Raw genomic sequence first — 20,715 nt, forward strand, 5'->3', positions numbered from 1 at the left:
GTAGTTTTTGCTACCATGTGGGTTTAGCTTGCTTGAGCCTGCTAACAGTGTTAATTCCCCTGATTTGTACATATTTCATTTTAAAACATTTATCTTACAAAGGAGTTGTTTAATCTAACTGCTTAACTATTTATCTGTACATGAAATTATTTTTATTGGGACTTTCTTTTAATAAAAAAAAAAAATCTTTACAGGAAATGCCACGGGCACTATCTGATATGTGGAGACATTTCACTGGAGCTAAAATGGGGAAGGAAAAGCTGTGTATATTTGCAAATACTGTGCCAAATCATATGTGAAGAATGCAACAAAGATACAGAATCATCTGGCCAAGTGCATAAAGTTCCCTCAGCGCTCACAACAAGCAATTTCTGACAAAAGTCCCTCTACTTCTATTCAAGGTGAAAATGATGAATCTGACACGTTTTCGATAGCAACAGCTCATGGTCCTCGTGGCATCAGAAGTTTTTTTAAATCAATGGAGGAAATGCTGATTAATGTCTTGCTCGAGCTGTGTATGTGACTGGTTCACCTCTGTTCACAGGCAGTGTGTATCAGAAGAGATTTCTGAATGTTCTTCGCCCAGCATACACCCCTCCAACCAGACATGTTTATCTACTCATTTGCTGGATGCGGAGTTCAAGTGGAGGTCAAGCAAATCATAGAGAAACCAGACTGTATTGCAATTATCTCTGATGGGTGGTTGAATGTTTGTGGACAAGGAATAATTAACTACATCACCCCTCAACCAGTATCCTACAAGAGCACAGATGCAGTGGACAACAGACACACATTATACATTATAGATTATAGATGAGCTGAAGGCAGTCATCAATGACCTTGTACCACAGAAGGTATTTACACTGGTGACAGACAATGCTGCGAACATGAAGGCTGTTTGGTTTAAAGTGGAGGAGTCCTACCCTCACATCACACCCATTGGCTGTGCTGCTTATGCATTGAATCTGCTCCCCACGGACATCATGGCACTGAAAAAAATTGATACACTCTGCAAGAGAGCCAAGGAAATTATTAGGTATGTGAAGGGTCAACAAGTTATAGCAGCAATCTATCTCACCAAGCAAAGTGAGAAGAATAAGAGCATCACATTGAAGCTGCCCAGCAACACCCGTTGGGGTGGTGTTGTCATCATGTTTGACAGTCTCCTGGGAGGGGAAGGAGTCTCTCAAAGAAATGGCCATATCACAGTCTGCTGATGTGGACAGCCCCATCAAGAGGATACTCCTGGATGATGTATTTTGGGAGAGAGTGGTAAGCAGCCTGAAACTCCTGAAACTGATAGCAGTAGCCATTGCATGGATTGGGGCAGACACTGCCATCCGGTCTGATGTTCAGACTGCTTGCAGATGTAAGAGAAGAAATCCGTACTGCCCTGCCCACTTTACTGTTGCTCCAAGCAGAGGAAACTGCAGTTCTGAAATGCATCTAAAAGCGTGAAGACTTCTGCCTGAAGCTCATACACGCTGCAGCGTACATGTTGGACCCCAAATGTGCTGGCAAGCGCATCCTGTCTGGTGCAGAGATCAAGGCCTATGGTGTCATCACTACCTGTGTCTCGCCACCTTGGCCTGGATGAGGGCAATGTTCTTGGCAGTCTGGCGAAGTACACTTCCAAGCAAGGGCTTTAGGATGGAGATGCAATATGGCAGTCGTGCCAACATATCTCATCAGCCACCTGGTGGAAGGGACTTTGTGGATCTGAGGCTCTTTCCCCTGTTGCCTCTATCCTTCAAATCCCACCAACATCAGCCGACCTCAGAGCGCAACTGGTCCTTGTTTGGGAACACACACCAAAGCACGCAACAGGCTGACCAATACAAGGGTTGAAAAATTGGTGGCCAACCAGGCAAATTTGAGGCTTTTTGAGCCTGACAATGATCCATCCTCAAGGTTGGAAAGTGACAGTCAAGATGAGGCCTCAGAGTCTGACGTTCAAGAGGTGGACATTGAGGAGGTCCAGGGAGAAGACATGGAAGCCTGAGAGGAAGACAACCAAAGCTTTAGTTTCTAGACTGTCATTTTACAGATGTATGTTGAAAATGTTTTTGGGAGATGCGAAGGATCATTGGGGTTAATTTAATATTCCCTTTTATTGTTCAGTGAAAACATCCCACGTGAAGATTGAACTCAATCAATTAAAGTTAAATTTGCAATAAATGTGTTTTTTTCTATTGGAAGGATTTAATCATTTGCAATTATGTCTGCTTATGATAAGGTAAAAGGTTTATGTTTCTGGCTCTATATGATGTGGTAAATATATCCAATGCAAAAAAAACCATTTTAAATGGTATTAATATTAATTAGCATATTTCAGTTAATTCCCACGGAAAGTTTCCACCTCTGAATATTCTCCAAATTGTGCAACTCTAATTGCCACCAAAAATATTATTCATTAATTTCATCTCCCCCGCCTCACGTCTCTCCCAGTCAAGATCATATTTGCTCGAGCACCGAACTGTGTGTGAGAATGTCATTGGTCTTAAAGAGACAGCGCACACTTAAAATATATATATATATATATATGTTTCTTCTATGGAAATGTTGTTGAACAGTACAATAAAGTAGGGAATGTCTGTAGCCCCATGACATGAGCCAAAACAAGCTCAATAACTCAATACTCTTATTGAATATGCATTCACCTGTATTTGTCATACTAAACCTGGTTTCTGTATCAAATTCTGGTAGCGTGACAACACTGGTTTTTGTGTGGATGTGAACTAGTTTCAGGAAGGGTTGGACTGGACAGTGAACTACAACTGAAGTGATGGGCTGTTCAAATTGACATGGTATAGGCCTATATGGATCATCTATGGGAGCATCCATTCAAGACATTTGCTGCCATTTGAGTTTCTATCCAAACTTTATTTATTACATTTTCTAAATAGGTTTTGTTGCCCAATTAAAGGTCAATACACTCCATGTAAAATTATTCATAGGCTAACTATAAGCCTTCCACAACCATAAGACCCACTAATAATTTAATGATTTTTATCAAAATAAAACGTCCCTTTTTCAGGACCCTGTCTTTCAAAGGTAATTCGTAAAAATACGAAACTTCACATATCTTCATATGACAGATTTAGATTATTTTTTTATGACCGATTTGGAAAATAAATCTATATTATATATATATATACATACACACACACACACACACAGTGGGGCAAAAAAGTATTTAGTCAGCCACCAATTGTGCAAGTTCTCCCACTTAAAAAGATGAGGGGCCTGTAATTTTCATCATAGGTACACTTACACTATGACAGACAAAATGAGAAAAAAAAAATCCAGAAAATCACATTGTAGGATTTTTAATGAATTTATTTGCAAATTATGGTGGAAAATAAGTATTTGGTCAATAACAAAAGTTTATCAATACTTTGTTATATACCCTTTGTTGGCAATGACAGAGTTCAAATGTTTTCTGTAAGTCTTCACAAGGTTTTCACACACTGTTGCTGGTATTTTGGCCCATTCCTCCATGCAGATCTCCTCTAGAGCAGTGATATTTTGGGGCTGTTGCTGGGCAACACGGACTTTCAACTCCCTCCAAAGATTTTCTATGGGGTTGAGATCTGGAGACTGGCTAGGCCACTCCAGGACCTTGAAATGCTTCTTACGAAGCCACTCCTTGTTGTTTGGGATCATTGTCATGCTGAAAGACCCAGCCACGTTTAATTTTCAATGCCCTTGCTGATGGAAGGAGGTTTTTACTCAAAATCTCACGATACATGGCCCCATTCATTCTTTCCTTTACACGGATCAGTCGTCCTGGTCCCTTTGCAGAAAAACAGCCCCAAAGCATGATGTTTCCACCCCCATGCTTCACAATAGGTATGGCGTTCTTTGGATGCAACTCAGCATTCTTTGTCCTCCAAACACGACGAGTTGAGTTTTTACCAAAAAGTTATATTTTGGTTTCATCTGACCATATGACATTCTCCCAATCTTCTTCTGGATCGTCCAAATGCTCTCTAGCAAACTTCAGATGGGCCTGGACATGTACTTGCTTAAGCAGGGGGACACGTCTGGCACTGCAGGATTTGAGTCCCTGGCGGCGTAGTGTGTTACCGCCCAAATAGGTCCACAGACGATGCAATCTCAACCACACTGCCCTAACCCACCTGGACAAGAGGAATACCTACGTGAGAATGCTGTTCATCGACTACAGCTCGGCATTCAACACCATAGTACCCTCCACGCTCGTCATCAAGCTCGACGGGGTCTCGACCCCGCCCTGTGCAACTGGGTACTGGACTTCCTGACGGGCCGCCCCCAGGTGGTGAGGGTAGGCAACAACATCTCCTCCCCGCTGATCCTCAACACGGGGGCCCCACAAGGGTGCGTTCTGAGCCCTCTCCTGTACTCCCTGTTCACCCACGACTGCGTGGCCACGCACGCCTCCAACTCAATCATCAAGTTTGCGGACGACACAACAGTGGTAGGCTTGATTACCAACAACGACGAGACGGCCTACAGGGAGGAGGTGAGGGCCCTCGGAGTGTGGTGTCAGGAAAATAACCTCACACTCAACGTCAACAAAACTAAGGATATGATTGTGGACTTCAGGAAACAGCAGAGGGAACACCCCCCTATCCACATCGATGGAACAGTAGTGGAGAGGGTAGCAAGTTTTAAGTTCCTCGGCATACACATCACAGACAAACTGAATTGGTCCACTCACACTGACAGCGTCGTGAAGAAGGCGCAGCAGCGCCTCTTCAACCTCAGGAGGCTGAAGAAATTCGGCTTGTCACCAAAAGCACTCACAAACTTCTACAGATGCACAATCGAGAGCATCCTGGCGGGCTGTATCACCGCCTGGTACGGCAACTGCTCCGCCCTCAACCGTAAGGCTCTCCAGAGGGTAGTGAGGTCTGCACAACGCATCACCGGGGGCAAACTACCTGCCCTCCAGGACACCTACACCACCCGATGTTACAGGAAGGCCATAAAGATCATCAAGGACATCAACCACCCGAGCCACTGCCTGTTCACCCCGCTATCATCCAGAAGGCGAGGTCAGTACAGGTGCATCAAAGCTGGGACCGAGAGACTGAAAAACAGCTTCTATCTCAAGGCCATCAGACTGTTAAACAGCCACCACTAACATTGAGTGGCTGCTGCCAACACACTGTCATTGACACTGACCCAACTCCAGCCACTTTAATAATGGGAATTGATGGGAAATGATGTAAATATATCACTAGCCACTTTAAACAATGCTACCTTATATAATGTTACTTACCCTATTATTCATCTCATATGCATACGTATATACTGTACTCTACATCATCGACTGCATCCTTATGTAATACATGTATCACTAGCCACTTTAACTATGCCACTTTGTTTACTTTGTCTACATACTCATCTCATATGTATATACTGTACTCGATACCATCTACTGTATGCTGCTCTGTACCATCACTCATTCATATATCCTTATGTACATATTCCTTATCCCCTTACACTGGGTATAAGACAGTAGTTTTGGAATTGTTAGTTAGATTACTTGTTGGTTATCACTGCATTGTCGGAACTAGAAGCACAAGCATTTCGCTACACTCGCATTAACATCTGCTAACCATGTGTATGTGGCTTTGTTACTTTGGTTCCAGCTCTCTGCAGGTCATTCACTAGGTCCCCCCGTGTGGTTCTGGGATTTTTGCTCACCGTTCTTGTGATCATTTTGACCCCACAGGGTGCGATCTTGCGTGGAGCCCCAGATCGAGGGAGATTATCAGTGGTCTTGTATTTTTTCCATTTCCTAATAATTGCTCCCACAGTTGATTTCTTCAAACCAAGCTGCTTACCTAGTGCAGATTCAGTCTTCCTAGCCTGGTGCAGGTCTACAATTTTGTTTCTGGTGTCCTTTGACAGCTCTTTACAGGCCTCTCATCTTTTTAAGTGGAAGAACTTGCACAAATGGTGGCTGACTAAATACTTTTTTGCCCCACTGTGTCTGTGTGTGTGTGTGTGTGTGTGTGTGTGTGTGTGTGTGTGTGTTTTTTCTTTATTTTCTGTTATCCCAAACCTCAAATGCAAATAGTCATTCTCAACCTCTTCCCCAACAACAAGCAGTTATATTTTGTCGTTGTTGAGTGTCAGGGGGAGGGGCTCGGTGTCTGCGAGTGGGAAGGTGCATGCAGGACAGAAGGGGTGAAGGAGACTAAAAAGACGGTGCCTTGTCCACAACCATCCTATTCATGATCTCTCTTGGTCTCGAAGTACATTTACATTTACATTTAAGTCATTTAGCAGACGCTCTTATCCAGAGCGACTTACAAATTGGTGCGTTCACCTTAAGACATCCAGTGGAACAGCCACTTTACAATAGTGCATCTAAATCTTTTAAGGGGGGTGAGAAGGATTACTTTATCCTATCCTAGGTATTCCTGAAAGAGGTGGGGTTTCAGGTGTCTCCGGAAGGTGGTGATTGACTCCGCTGTCCTGGCGTCGTGAGGGAGTTTGTTCCACCATTGGGGGGGCCAGAGCAGCGAACAGTTTTGACTGGGCTGCGCGGGAACTGTACTTCCTCAGTGGTAGGGAGGCGAGCAGGCCAGAGGTGGATGAACGCAGTGCCCTTGTTTGGGTGTAGGGCCTGATCAGAGCCTGGAGGTACTGAGGTGCCGTTCCCCTCACAGCTCCGTAGGCAAGCACCATGGTCTTGTAGCGGATGTAATGGCTTCATGTGTAGTTCCAGTGAGGAGAGGGGAGATGCCTGGTGCTGATGTGGTCTGTGGAGATGCTGCTGTGTAGTTTGGTCTGAGTCGGCTGGGGAGTAGTGGCCAGCCGCTCACGGTTTGGACCCCATTGGATGCGTCCCAGATGGCAACCTCTTCTCTCTATAGTGCTCTACTTTTGATCAAAGCCCTATCGGCCCTGGTCAAATGTTTTGTACTACACGTGGAATAGGGGGCCATTTGGGAAGCAGGTTTCTGTCTGTAGACGGCCAGTCTGGTGTGTTTTGGCAGATGGCAGCAGCATTGTGCCAGCCTGGTTTAGACTGGTGTAGAGTTTGGCATTGAGACTGGTGTGGAGGTGAAGGTGCCCAACCTTGTTGACAGACCTGTCTGGATTCAGCTGAGAGATGGGGGATGGAGGAACGCTCTTGAAGTGTGTCTGTGAGGTGTGTGTGTGTGTGTGTGTGGAATAGAGGAAAGGGGTGTGTGTGTGTGTGTGTGTGTGTGGTTGGTTGGGGAGGTGTTAAATTCATCTCCAGTGTGGTTCATGACCCCTGCTGTGCCTCTCCCTGCTGTGCCTCTCTCTCTCACTGGGCCGTGAGTCACTAGGCTAATGTGGTGAGTGTAAATGGTGAGACACACCCCCCCACCCTAAACTCCTCCAGACCGTCAAAAGCACCAATCATTAAAGCCACGCGGGCGCTAAAATTAGCCGCGGACATCTGTCATGACGCTGAAGGAGGTAGTCATGGCTCCTAGTGCTAATTTGTTGTTGTTGCTCACTCACTCAATTGAAGGGCTTTTTTGGCATGGGAAACGTATGTTAACATTGTGAAGTAGATAATAAACAAAAGTGAAATAAACAAATGTACAGTAAACATTACACTCACAGAAGTTCCAAAAGAATAAAGGCATTTCAAATGTCATGTCAAACAGTGTTTTAACGATGTGCGAATAGGTAAAGTGCAAAAGGGTGCCCTTTTCTTGTGGCAACAGGGTCACACATCTTGCTGCTGTGATGGCACACTGTAGTATTTCACCCAGTAGATATGGAAGTTTATCAAAATTGGGTTTGTTTTTTAATTCTTTGTGAATCTGTGTAATCTGATGGAAATATGTGGCTCTATGGTCATACATTTGGCAGGAAGTGCAGCTCAGTTTCCACCTCATTTTGTGGGCAGTGTGCACATAGCCTGTCTTCTCTTGAACTCTCTGTGTGTCTCTCTTTCTCTGCGTCTCCCTCGCTCTCCAGCCTCCTGTAGTGTAGCCTTAAGTCAACATGAGCCTTTTTGAAATGTACGACACTTTTCAGAATTCAGTTAAATCCGTTGAAGTTGTAAGTTTTGTTTTTCGCTCTACTTAAGTCGTTTTTTTTTTTTTTTTTTTTTCTCATCCTAAATGGCCTTGAGACTTGATGCGGGCAGCAGCACTGTAACAGCAGCAGTTTCATGCTCATCACTTTCATTGGTGGTTGGTGACGTTTAAGATAAGGCAGGAGAATGTTTTTTTTTTTTTTAAATGAGCACGGCCTTCTATTACAGCATATTGGATGACTGTCATTCATATTCCATTCACCCAGTTCAATGTAACATCGATAGGTTTAGGCTACTACATGATACTCAAATGTTCCCTATCCCCATCATGAGGTTGCCACAACCTAGCCTATGAATGAAAGTTTACAACGTAGGTGCACAGGTCGAGAGAACAATTCAAGTAATCAAGGTGACATGAGTATTTGTGTCTGCAATAAAGTCCTTTTGTGGGGGGAAAAAAACAAGTTCTGATTGGCTGAGCCTGGCTCCCAGGTGGATGGGCCGATGAGGGCACAGTCATAGGCCCACCCATGACTGCGCCCCTTCCCAGGCATTTGAAATTAATAGATTTGGGCCTAATGAATTTATTTAGATTGACTGATTTCTGTAACTCAGTCAAATCTTTGAAATTGTTGCATGTTGAGTTCATTTTATTCTTCAGTATAATTGATCTAGGGTGTAATCATTAGTCCAACAGTTAAACGAGAGTTTTCTATTGGACAAATTCAGTATGTGAACACCTGTACGTCCAATGTCTCATTCCAGAATCATGGGCATTAATATGGAGTTGGTCTCCCTTTTGCTGCTATAACAGCCTCCTCTCTTCTGGGAAGGCTTTCCACTAGATGTTGGAGCATTGCTGCGGGGACTTGCTTCCATTCAACCACAACAGCATTCGTGAGGTCGGGCACTGATGCTGGGCGATTAGGCTTGGCTCGCAGTCGGCGTTCCAATTCATCCCAAAGGTGTTCGATGGGGTTGAGGTCAGAGCTCTATGCAGGCCAGTCAAGTTCTTCCACACCGATCTCGACAAACCATTTCTGTATGGACCTCGCTTTGTGCCCAAGGGTATTGTCATGCAGAAACAGGAAAGGGTCTTCCCCAAACTGTTTCCACAAAGTTGAACACACATAATCATCTAGAATGTCATTGTATGCTGTAGCGTTAAAATGTCCTTTTACTGGAACTAAGGGGGTTAGCCCAGAGCATTATTTCTCCTCCACCAAACTTTACAGCAGGCACTATGCATTGGAGGAGGTAGTGTTCTGGCATTTACCAAACCCAGATTTGTACATCGGACTGCCAGATGGTGAAGCGTGATTCATCACTCCAGAGAATGCGTTTCCACTGCTCCAGAGTCCAATGGCGGCAAGTTTTACACCACTCCAGCCGACGCTTGACATTGTGCATTGTGATCTTAGGCTTGGCTGCTCTGCCATGGAAACTCATTTCGTGAAGCTCCCGACTAACAGTTCTTGTGCTGATGTTGGTTCCAGTGGCAGTTTGGCATTCTGTAGTGAGTGTTGCAACTGAGGAGAGACGATTTTTACACGCTACATGCTACATGCTTCACTCGGCGGTCCCGCTCTGTGAGCTTGTGTGGCCTACCACTTCGAGGCTGAGCCGTTGTTGTTCCAAGACGTACTTGGAACTACTTCACAATAACAGCACTTACAGTTGACCGGGGCAGCTCTAATAGGGCTGACATTTTATAAACTGACTTGTTGGAAAGGTGGCATCCTATGTTGGTGCCACGTTGAAAGTCACTGAGCTCTTCAGTAAGTCCATTGTACTGCCAATGTTTGTCTGTGGAGATTGCATGACTGTGTGCTCTATTTCATACACCTGTCAGCAACGGCTGTGGCTGAAATAGCCAAATCCACTAATTTGAATGGGTGTCCACTAGAGGTCGACCGATTAATCGTAATGGCCGATTTTAATTAGGGCCGGTTTTCATAATTGGAAATCGGTCATATTGGACGCAGATAAAAAAAAATATATATATTTTTTTTTACACCTTTATTTAATCTTTATTTAACTAGGCAAGTCGGTTATGAACACATTCTTATTTTCAATGACAGCCTAGGAACAGTGGGTTAACTGCCTCGTTCAGGGGCAGAATGACAGATTTTCACCTTGTCAGCTCAGTGACTCAATCTTGCAACCTTACGGTTAACTAGCCCAAAGCTCTAACCACCTGCCTCACGAGGAGCCCGCCTGTTACGCGAATGCAGTAAGAAGCCAAGGTAAGTTGTTAGCTAGCATTCAACTTAATCAATCATAATCACTGGTTATAACTACACATGGTTGATGATATTCCTAGTTTATCTAGCGTGTATTGCATATAATCGATGCAGTGCACATTCGCGAAAAAGGACTCGTTGCTCCAACGTGTACCTAACCATAAACACCAATGCCTTTCTTAAAATCAATACACAGAAGTATATATTTTTAAACCTGCATATTTAGCCAAAAGAAATCCAGGTTAGCAGGCAATATTAACCAGGTGAAATTGTGTCACTTCTCTAGCGTTCATTGCATGCAGATTCAGGGTATTTGCAACAGTTTGGGCAGCCTGGCTCATTGCGAACTAATTTGCCAGAATTTTACGTAATTATGACATACATTGAAGGTTGTGCAATGTAACAAGAATATTTAGACTTGGGGATGCCACCCGTTAGATAAAATACTGAACGGTTCCGTATTTCACTGAAAGAATAAACGTCTTGTTTTCAAGATGATAGTTTCCGGATTTGACCACATTAATGACCTAAGGCTCGTATTTCTGTGTGTTTATGTTATAATTAAGTCTATGATTTGATAGAGCAGTCTGACTGAGCGATGGTAGGCACCAGCAGGCTCATAAGCCGTGCGTTTTGCCAGCAGCTCTGCTGTTTATGACTTCAAGCCTATCAACTCCCAAGATTAGGCTGGTGTAACGATGTGATGTTAGCGGGGTGCGTACTAATAGCGTTTCAAACGTCACTCGCTCTGAGACTTGGAGTGGTTGTTCCCCTTGCTCTGCATGGGTAACGCTGCTTCGAGGGTGGCTGTTGTCGTTGTGTTCCTGGTTCGAGCCCAGATAGGAGCGAGGAGAGGGACGGAAGCTATACTGTTACACTGGCAATACAAAAGTGCCTATAAGAACATCCAATAGTCAAAGGTATATGAAATAGAAATGGTATTGAGAGAAATAGTCCTAAAATTACTATAATTACTACAACCTAAAAGTTCTTACCTGGGAATATTGAAGACTCATGTTAAAAGGAACCACCAGCTTTCATATGTTCTCATGTTCTGAGCAAGGAACTTAAACGTTAGCTTTCTTACATAGCACATATTGCACTTTTAATTTCTTTGTTTTTGCATTATTTAAACCAAATTGAACATGTTTCATTATTTATTTGAGGCTAAATTGATTTTATTGATGTATTTAATTAAGTTAAAATAAGTGTTCATTCAGTATTGTTAAAATGACAATTACCACAAATACATGTAAAAAATTGTCCGATTTAATCGGTACCGGCTTTTTTTGTCCTCCAATAATCATAATCGGTCGACCTCTAGTGTCCACATACACTATATTTACAAAAGTATGTTTCTCCCTGTTACGTTTGCTTCTGTTTTTAAGAAACATTTTAACACAATTGGCAGAATGAATACACCTCTGATCACATGCAAACACAGTTCACTTTCATAGCATGATAATTTTGTTTGTTGTATAATTTCTTCTCGCATCTACACGCTCTCCCCCTCTCACCTTTTTCCCTTCGCTTGTGGACTTCAGTGCACAACACATCAGCTGTCTGTGACCAGGTGAAAAACCTTTCCAAGGCATACCTTCATTTCATATCCGCTAACTGCTACATACACAGCCTACATCGTTGCCACCATATTCACTAATGTCATAGCAGACATAACTACTAGAACAAACTAGTTTGTAAACGCATTGCAATCATGCAGTACAGTGTACAGTCAGCAAGCAGTTTAGCAGTTACACCGGCGGGCCCCGGTGGCAATAAATTAATACATCCGAAAGCTTAGCTTGACTTGGAAGAGTTTGTGTTGGATAACCTTAGCCAGCTAGCTAACATAGCGTCCCTGTCTGTTTGAGCCAGGTGTTTTAAGTAGGCTAAACTAGCTAGTTGCATTCAATAGCTAAAAATACAACAAAATATACGTAGCTAGCTCTTTCTCGCTCTCTTACTTTGCCTTCATTTTTTAAAGAAATCCATTTGTTAAACTGTTCAACTATCATCTATCTATTGAGTCTACTACTCACCACATTGTTACTTACCACATTGTATGCACTGCAGTGCTAGCTAGCTGTAGCTTATGCTTTCAGTACTAGATTCGGTTCATGCGGCAAGATAGGTTGGAGGCCATCCTCTGGAAGTTGTCATAATTACTGTATTAGGCCTGATTTAAAAAGTGTAAATATATATATTAATTTTTTTAATAAAAAATAAAAAAATACTACTTATTCTTTTACCACAAATGCAAATTTCCTCAAAACAATAACAAAATGCGCCTGGGAATGGCCAGTCACCTTTCGTGGATCTCAGCTTCGAGAGAGGCCAGTTTGCGTGTCGCTTTTCATTCAAGTATGCGTATGTTTCTGCAGATAGTGTTCTCCAGTCTGTTTCTGCTCTCTTGACAACTCTTTATGGACTTGTAATGCAAAAAAAATGGTTTGGCTTGACAATGACTATGGAGTAGGTAAAAGCACACCGATATGGGACCAGGCTACAAAAGTAGTGCATTACATAGGGTGCCATTGGGGACACATCCTTCCATCTTGGTGCGGCTTGGTCAGGTGTGCATTTAGCCACTTTCCCATTCCATACCGTCACTATTCTCAATTCACATCTACCTTCTTAATGTAGATGATTATAAAGGTGAGCGAGACCAGGTGAGTCAGTCAAACCTGCACACATTCCTGTTGCAGTGAGGCAGATTTACATTACTGAGGTGAACAGTGTTCCTGCTCTGCAGATCTCTTTCTCTCTGTGTAGTGTGATTTGTAATCCCTCTCGGCCTGTCATCCCCTCCTTCCCCATGTCATCACTTAAGCACTAGATTGGAGGTAATGAGAACCCTGCTCGCTACAAAACATAACTCATATCCATCCTGGGTTTACATCCTCACTCCGCTACAGAGAGGTGTGTGTGTGTGTTTTTACCTGATGATGCTGATGTAAGTAGCTGTAGGTCATTGAGGTGCCCTATCCCTGACTGTTACTGCTGTGTACAGGACGAGTGCTGGGAACGACACTGTCCTCCTGTCATCATTATCATAGCCGCTTGACAAGCCCCTGCCTGGGAGTCGCTCATCCTCAACACTAAACACACATACATCATCTCATATGTATATACTGTATTCTATACTATTATACTGTATCTTAGCCTGCTCCGCTCTGACATCGCTCGTCCATATGTGTATAGTCTTAATTCATTCCTACTTAGCTGTGTGTATTGGGTATATGTTGTACTTTGTTAGATATTACTTGTTAGATATTACTGCACTGTTGGAGCTAGGAACACAAGCATTTCGCAACACCCGCAATAACATCTGCTAATCACGTGTATGTGACCAATAACATTATTTGATTTCCACAACACACTGTTTGATATAAGAAAGGGGAATAAAGGGAGAGGGGAAAGAGAGGAAACGGGGGTGGAAGTAGAGATGTGGGGCAAATGGGGAGGGAGGGTGAGGGGTGGGGTGAAATGAGAGATGGATGGGGTAAAGGGGGAGGGAGAGGAGTGGACATTAAAACCAGGGACCTTGTAATTCTGTTTCCCTGACATTAATTAGCTGTGGTTGGGTTGTATAAACACGGCAGTAAAAATGAATCACTGACACACCCTCTCCTGCTGGGTGTTGGAGAGTGAACAGGAGATCATCCTGACTGTCCTCCCCCAGTTCTGCTCTGCTGAAGGGGAGGGTTCATCTTGGCCTCGGCTCACTGTCTGAGACACACACATACACACATCTCTCACACACACACACACACACTTTCTCTTTGCTCTCTCTGTCCCACACACACACTTTCCGTCCCCCACACACTGTCTCACACACACTCGCTACATTGCATTATTTATTTGCGCTGGCAGACACCCTGGTCGACCAAGGCGACTTTCACCCGGCTGTCTGCCTGGGTTTTACATATGGCCTTTTCATATACAGCCTAGCACTTACTGGGGCTGCTGCGTTCGCTTTCTCAGCTTCTCCACATTAATCTCAGGAAGAGAAAGCGCTCTTCTAGATAAAGGCTTGCATCCCAAATGGCACCTTTTTCCCGTATAGTGCACTACCTTTTGACTAGAGCCCTATGGGCCCCGATCAAAAGCTGTGCACTAAAAAGGGAATAGGGGGCCACTTGGGACTCAACCAGAGAAATGTATCCTTCCTGCCCTCCGGTCATAAAGGTCAACTCCCCTGTGACCTAACCATTACTCCCTCTCTATCTACTCCCTTCCTCTTCATTTTGCTTTCTCCAGTCTCTCTTTCAGCTGTCTTTCAACTCGCTCGCTCCCGCTCTGAGACACTTATCCTCCCTCCCTCTGTTTATCAACTCCCAGTATCCCTCCCCCTGTTTCTGAAGTAAGGAGAAAATACCTATGCATGTTATATCTATGTGCTAGTGAGAGCATCAGCAGAGGAATGGAGGATAACGGAGAGAGGGAGGGAAGATGAAGGGAGGGAGGGAAGTAAGGATGTAGGAAGGGATAGGTATAGGCAGCTAACTAGTAAAGCAGGGGATAAGCAGGGGCTTCTTAAGGAATGATAACGTGTATAATGAAGTGGGTGTCAAAGCTCATCTGCCAGCCTGGTTGGATAATGCTCTGCATGGCATGGTGGGCCCGTGCCTGATGTCCTTGAGGAAGGTTGGTGTAGGTTTGGGGATCAGTGCCTCTTATGGGACTGATCACACCAGTGTTGCTCCGCAGGCCCCCGCCAGGGCACAGGCTTGAGACTCACTGGGTTCATCCCAAATGGGACCTTAATCTCTTTTTTTTAGCACTACTTTAGCACTACTTTAGCACTACTTTTGACCAGGGCCCTATGGGTAGTGCACTGTAAAGGGAATAGGGTGCCATTTGGGACACAGAACCTCGCCTCACACCGGGCTCTGAGGCACAGAGCATCCTGAGGCCCAGCTCTTTCTTTTCTTTCATATTTCCTATGAAATCTGACAAAGTTGTTGGTCTGCCGGTGGCCTTTTGTCGGATGTTGAAATTGAAATCGCCCGTTTTATGTAGGCTTTTCATACACAGACTAGCGTTAGTTGTAGCGGTTATTTGACCTGGGCTACCGGATATCAACACCACTGCCACCTGCAACAGTACAACAGTGATCGCCATGTGACTTCGTCTTGTTTTGTTCTTACAATATAAGTCTAAAGGACTGCCCTTTCATACAACGTGAAGCTTTTTCCTCAAATGGCACCCTATTCCCTTTATAGTGCACTATCCATAGGGCCCTGGTCAAAAGTAGTGCTGAGCGATTAACTGAAGAAATAGTTTTTTGGTTATTAAACAACTAATTGACTGATGTCGATTCAGTTACTTAAACTGTTTCTCTCTAGAGCGAAATCGAATCATTCATGAGAGAAATTAAGTCTAGAACTATGTGGGATACTGGTTTGAAGGGAGATGTAATTTTCATTAAGCAACTAATCAACCTAGTTCAGAGCAGAAACAAGATAATGAACTACAATGACAATCCATTGTGCCTTCTCTTTCCGGCTCGGACAGAGATGGACACACTTACACCTGCTACGTTAGGTTACATACGGACCGCATGAAAGAGGAATGTACACAACACAATGAGGAGAGGGCTAGAGAAGGTTTGTGAAAGTATGCCTTATCTACTTTGAAGAACTAGTCAAATGATTCAGACAGATCTGCAGCGTAGGCTATTTAGGCAGACTAGCTAAATAGGATGACTAAAGACAGTACAGTATGGGGAGCACAGAGATGACGTTAGATGGTCTGGCTGACAGACTGCTACTGACTGAGCAGAGATGCGATAATGAAAAATAATACAGTAATCAAATAAGTGATATTCACAAATATTTGATTTCATAGTCATTTCCAATTTTCTATTGATGTCTACCCAATGTGAACCTGACAGAGACAATGGAATATTTTCAATGTTTTGGCAATTGACTGTTCACTATTTTTGGCTTTGAAATTTCCATTAAAAAGCTGTAAAATATTTTCTGTAATTTCCTTTAAAAATGTTTTTTAAACAAACCGAAACGGAACCAATCTCAAACACTAATCACTCTTTCACCTTTGCTACTCTACTCCCCTCTCGACAATACTTAGTTCGCCAAGTGATGTCATTGCGTCTTTTTTTGTGCTCACAATATCACCCTAAACTGCCCCCCCCCCCCACCCAGCCTGAGTGATGGTAATGTTTAGGTTGCAATGTTTTTAGCCTGAAACCTGTCATGTTTTCTCAAATTCAAACTGCTATACAGATGCAAATGATTGTTATCATAATCATTTGACTCAAACGCTCTCGCTTTGCGTTGTGAATGGTGTCCGTATGACTGAAACTCTCCTCTGTCTGTGTGTGTTTCTGGTCAGGTGTTCCGGACGGACTTCATCACGGCCATGAAGCTGCCAGACTCGGCCCAGCTGGGCCCTGATGACTTTTACGTGCTGTCTGACCCCTGGAGACAGGAGTGGGAGAAGGGGGTCCAGGTCCCCGCCAGCGTAGACGCCATCCCAGAACCTGTCGTCAGGTAGGGAGGATGCTTACTGTTTGAGGGCTCTATTAAAATCACCTGATTCCATTATGTTATTCCAGGGTTCTGTTTTGTTAGGTTTTCGCTTTCAAAATCCCCCCCAACAAATTTCAATAGATTAACAATGCTTTAAACACATCAGGAGACTACTTTTGAGCTTTAGGTAAAATGTGAGACGAATTCCATTGCACACCTAGCAAGAGGCTGTTGTTTAGTGATTGTTTTTGTAACGCACATGTGATGGTAGAGTTTGCAAAACAAAACTAGCCACTGGATGCAAATAATCATATCATTCTGCAAGGTAAGCTGAGGCTACTTTGTATGTCACATTTAATTGAGAAGGTTTTTGGGAACGCCTTTCCATCTACCAGAATATTTTTCATGAGCCTCATTGTTGATGACGACACAAAGTGCCAGCTGCCCGTTTGCCTATTCAGAAAGTTGCAAGAATCACGAATCACATTCTGTTCGTGTCTTATGATAGACTTGGGCAAATTTTAAAGAAATATTCACTTCATTTAGTTTATTCCCCACTAAGTTCAATACATGTTTTGAATATTGTTGAATTCCATTCTTGTGATTCCGTCCACGTTTTTAGGGCCCTACTGTTTGAATGCTTTCACTGCTCTGAGAGGACACACACACACACACACACACACACAGACCTGTGTGCTTAGCTTCACCATCTCCCACAGACAGACCACACACACACACACAGACCTGTGTGCTTAGCTTCACCATCTCCCACAGACACAGACCCCCCCCACACACACACACACATGCCCCATTCCCCACCTCACACATTTGACAGGTTTTACTGGAAGTGATCACAGCAGCACCATGTGTTCTAGGGGTCAGGTCAGCTGCATTGTGAGAAAGGGTTTGTAGTGGGGCCCTTAAGTGCTGCTCAGTGTCCAGGGTTCATAGGATCACACACCAACCAGGGTTCATAGGATCACACACCAACCAGGGTTCATAGGATCACACACCGTCCAGGGTTCATAGGATCACACACCGTCCAGGGTTCATAGGATCACACACCGTCCAGGGTTCATAGGATCACACACCGTCCAGGGTTCATAGGATCACACACCGTCCAGGGTTCATAGGATCACACACCGTCCAGGGTTCATAGGATCACACACCGTCCAGGGTTCATAGGATCACACACCGTCCAGGGTTCATAGGATCACACACCGTCCAGGGTTCATAGGATCACACACCGTCCAGGGTTCATAGGATCACACACCGTCCAGGGTTCATAGGATCTGGGAACACGGAGATGTTGGTCGGAGTTCGTCAGATGGGAGGGACTACACAGACTGGGTTGTAGGCTTATTCATCTCCCAGAGGGAGGATGGGAGACTGGGGCGCACACACACACTCATGCGGAGACACACACCTACACAGAGACACACGGAGTGAGGCAGAGGTAAAGTGGGGTGTAGAGAAGTCACACCAAAGGGACTGGGTCACAGGGAAACACCAACAAACCTCAGTGCTTTACTCTCTGTCTGCTCATGCAGGAAACACAATGTGCAAAGATGGATTGGATAGATAAGCTGTGTGTAGAGCTGGATAGATAGCCTAGTGGTTAGAGCGTTGGGCCAGTAACCGAAAGGATGGAATCCCCGAGCTGACAAGGTAAAAAACGGTATTTCTGCCCCTGAACAAGGCAGTTAACCCACTGTTCCCATCATTGTAAATAAGAATTTGTTCTAAACGGACTTACATAGTTAAATAAAAATGAATTAAAAAAGGTACAAATTAGGAGAGAAACAGATAAGGCTAACTAGGTAAATGGATGGATAGATTCACAAATTAGCATGTGCTTGCATTGATTGATTGATTTAGAATGTGGGGAGATGCAGGGCTAGAGGGTTGAAGGTAGATAATAAGTGAGTTGACTGCACTTAAAAATAATGACATCTTCCAAACATTGTGGAAAGGAAAAGCTGCAGGGCCTGTCGGTCTCAGCTAGCCTCTCTCTCGGGCTCGCAGTCCTCCTTCTCGTCCACTGTGCGGCCCTCGCTCGGGTCTGTACGAGCTCACTGTGCCGTCGTGGTTTCCGATAAACACTTAATGGTCGAAGAGAAAGACCGAGATGGCTCGGTCCCTGTGTTTGTGCTCCTTTTCAAAGAGCGAGAGAGACCCCCCCCCCCCCCCCCCCCACTCCCTTGGCCAAGTGGAAGTAATTAGCCGTTGCATAACAGTCTCATTCGGCAGACAGAGAATGACGAATTGGCACGGTATCTTTAGCCTCAGTCCCCATTGAAACGCAGGGAAAGAAATCATTACATGTACGAGAACCTTCTTTTCTCCTAATAAGAAAAGGCTTGACGCAGCAGCAGCAAAGGCAAAAATGGTTTTATTCTGTTGACTGTGGTGGCGGCGAACTGGAAACCATCATACTTCGAAAGACTTTTGGTTTGGCCTGAGGGGAAGAGGAGAGGAAAACCAAACAGTAGCTGAGAAAAAGGGCGAGCGAGTGCATGACTTGGTGGCTCAGTGGGGAGATAAAATACGTTTGGGGTTCAGAGGTCAAGAGAGCCGAGGAGCAGGGCCTTGGCCTAGGAAACGAGCATTGCTTCCCCAGGGAGCAACCTCCTCTCAGTCCTAGGCTACATCCCAAATGGCACCCTATTCGGTGTAGTGCACTAACTGTGGCCAGAGCCTTTGATCAGCTCAAGGCAGCATCCTTTCCCAGCAGACCAGGCTTGAAGTCACAGTACACTATTTTATGTCCACTTCAACAACTGGAAACTCCCCGAACTCCTTCAATGATGATGATTGACATTATAAAGAGACAGGCTTTCGGCCAAGGATGAGCATGGGTCAAGGAGGTTTTAAGAACCCACTGTTCTGTACCACATCATTACCAAACTGACTAGTTCTGCCTGGCCTGGGTCACTGGGTTCAGGATTGACTGAGCTTGGCTTGCTGCTCTCTGTCCTGACTCTGCTTGGCTTGGTAATGGTTACTCTGACCGCAGCCTGCCTGCTGTCTGTCTAATCCCAGTGCCTGGGCCGGCAGGCCTGCAGTTTCCAGAGCAAACCTGGGTTCAATACTATTTGAAAACTTTCAAAATAGTTTGTTTGCTTTAGTCAGCCTGGAGTGCCGGGGGTGGGGTCCATATGCGTCAGGAAGTTCAATCAAGCCCCGCTAAAGTATTAGAAGTAGTTTTGAATAGTATTTCTCCTGTTCTCCAGAGCTGCTGTGCAGACCAGGCTTTGTTAGAGTCCAGTCATGCTGTTGTAAGCTCTCTCACCAGGGTGGCTGGATGGAGGGGCGTCATCACTTCTAGGCCTATACTCTCCTGTTAACAATGTCACAGGGATGCCCTCTCCTTTCATTGTCTTATCTATGGCTTGGTGAGCTCTGGCTCAATCCCACATCCACCCCTTGCCCCTACCCCCTATGCACTGAAAATAAGGGATCATTTTAAGCAATACGAAGGTAAATATGCTCAGGTTTGGATTCTCTGGTCACCTTTTCTATGCGCCAGTAACCCATCAGTGGATAGATAGACCTCGCTGTAGTGGTACACCACCTATTGAGTTGAAGACTGGTTTAGTAAAACGGGAGATGGAATCCATGCGAGCTGGGCTTGGAATCGTAAGCACATAGATCACTGAAAGTAGGCTATTAAGTCATTTGTATTACATCCTAAAGCACAACATTCTCCAAAGGATGTATGTGTGTGTATAAACTGTCCCCAGTTTGTGTGTGTGTGTGGGGGGGTGCTTGTGTGTGTGTGTGTGTTTTACAGTAGTGATCCCTTGGGTTGTATGTGTTTGTGCGTTTAGTTGCGGGTGTGTGTGTTATTTCTCCCTTGGGTGGTGCAGCTGGATCTCTTTGCAAGGAAACGCAGTCTTCCCACCAAAAGCAGTGTGCATGCCACAGCTATGAATCCACCCTACAGACATACACACTCACC

General features: G+C 44.5%; 1 protein-coding gene across 1 annotated transcript in view; it reads left to right on the forward strand.

The window, feature by feature from the left end:
- jade2 (jade family PHD finger 2) overlaps positions 1 to 20,715 on the forward strand; it is a 149,493-nt gene that overhangs the window by 28,446 nt on the left and 100,332 nt on the right. Inside the window, exon 4 of the mRNA XM_029627126.2 lies at positions 16,618 to 16,775. Coding sequence (XP_029482986.1) covers positions 16,618 to 16,775 — 158 coding nt within the window. The remainder of the gene's footprint in view (positions 1 to 16,617; positions 16,776 to 20,715) is intronic.

Source organism: Oncorhynchus nerka, linkage group LG22, assembly GCF_034236695.1.
Source record: "Oncorhynchus nerka isolate Pitt River linkage group LG22, Oner_Uvic_2.0, whole genome shotgun sequence".
In the NCBI taxonomy this organism is placed as follows: Eukaryota; Metazoa; Chordata; class Actinopteri; order Salmoniformes; family Salmonidae; genus Oncorhynchus; species Oncorhynchus nerka.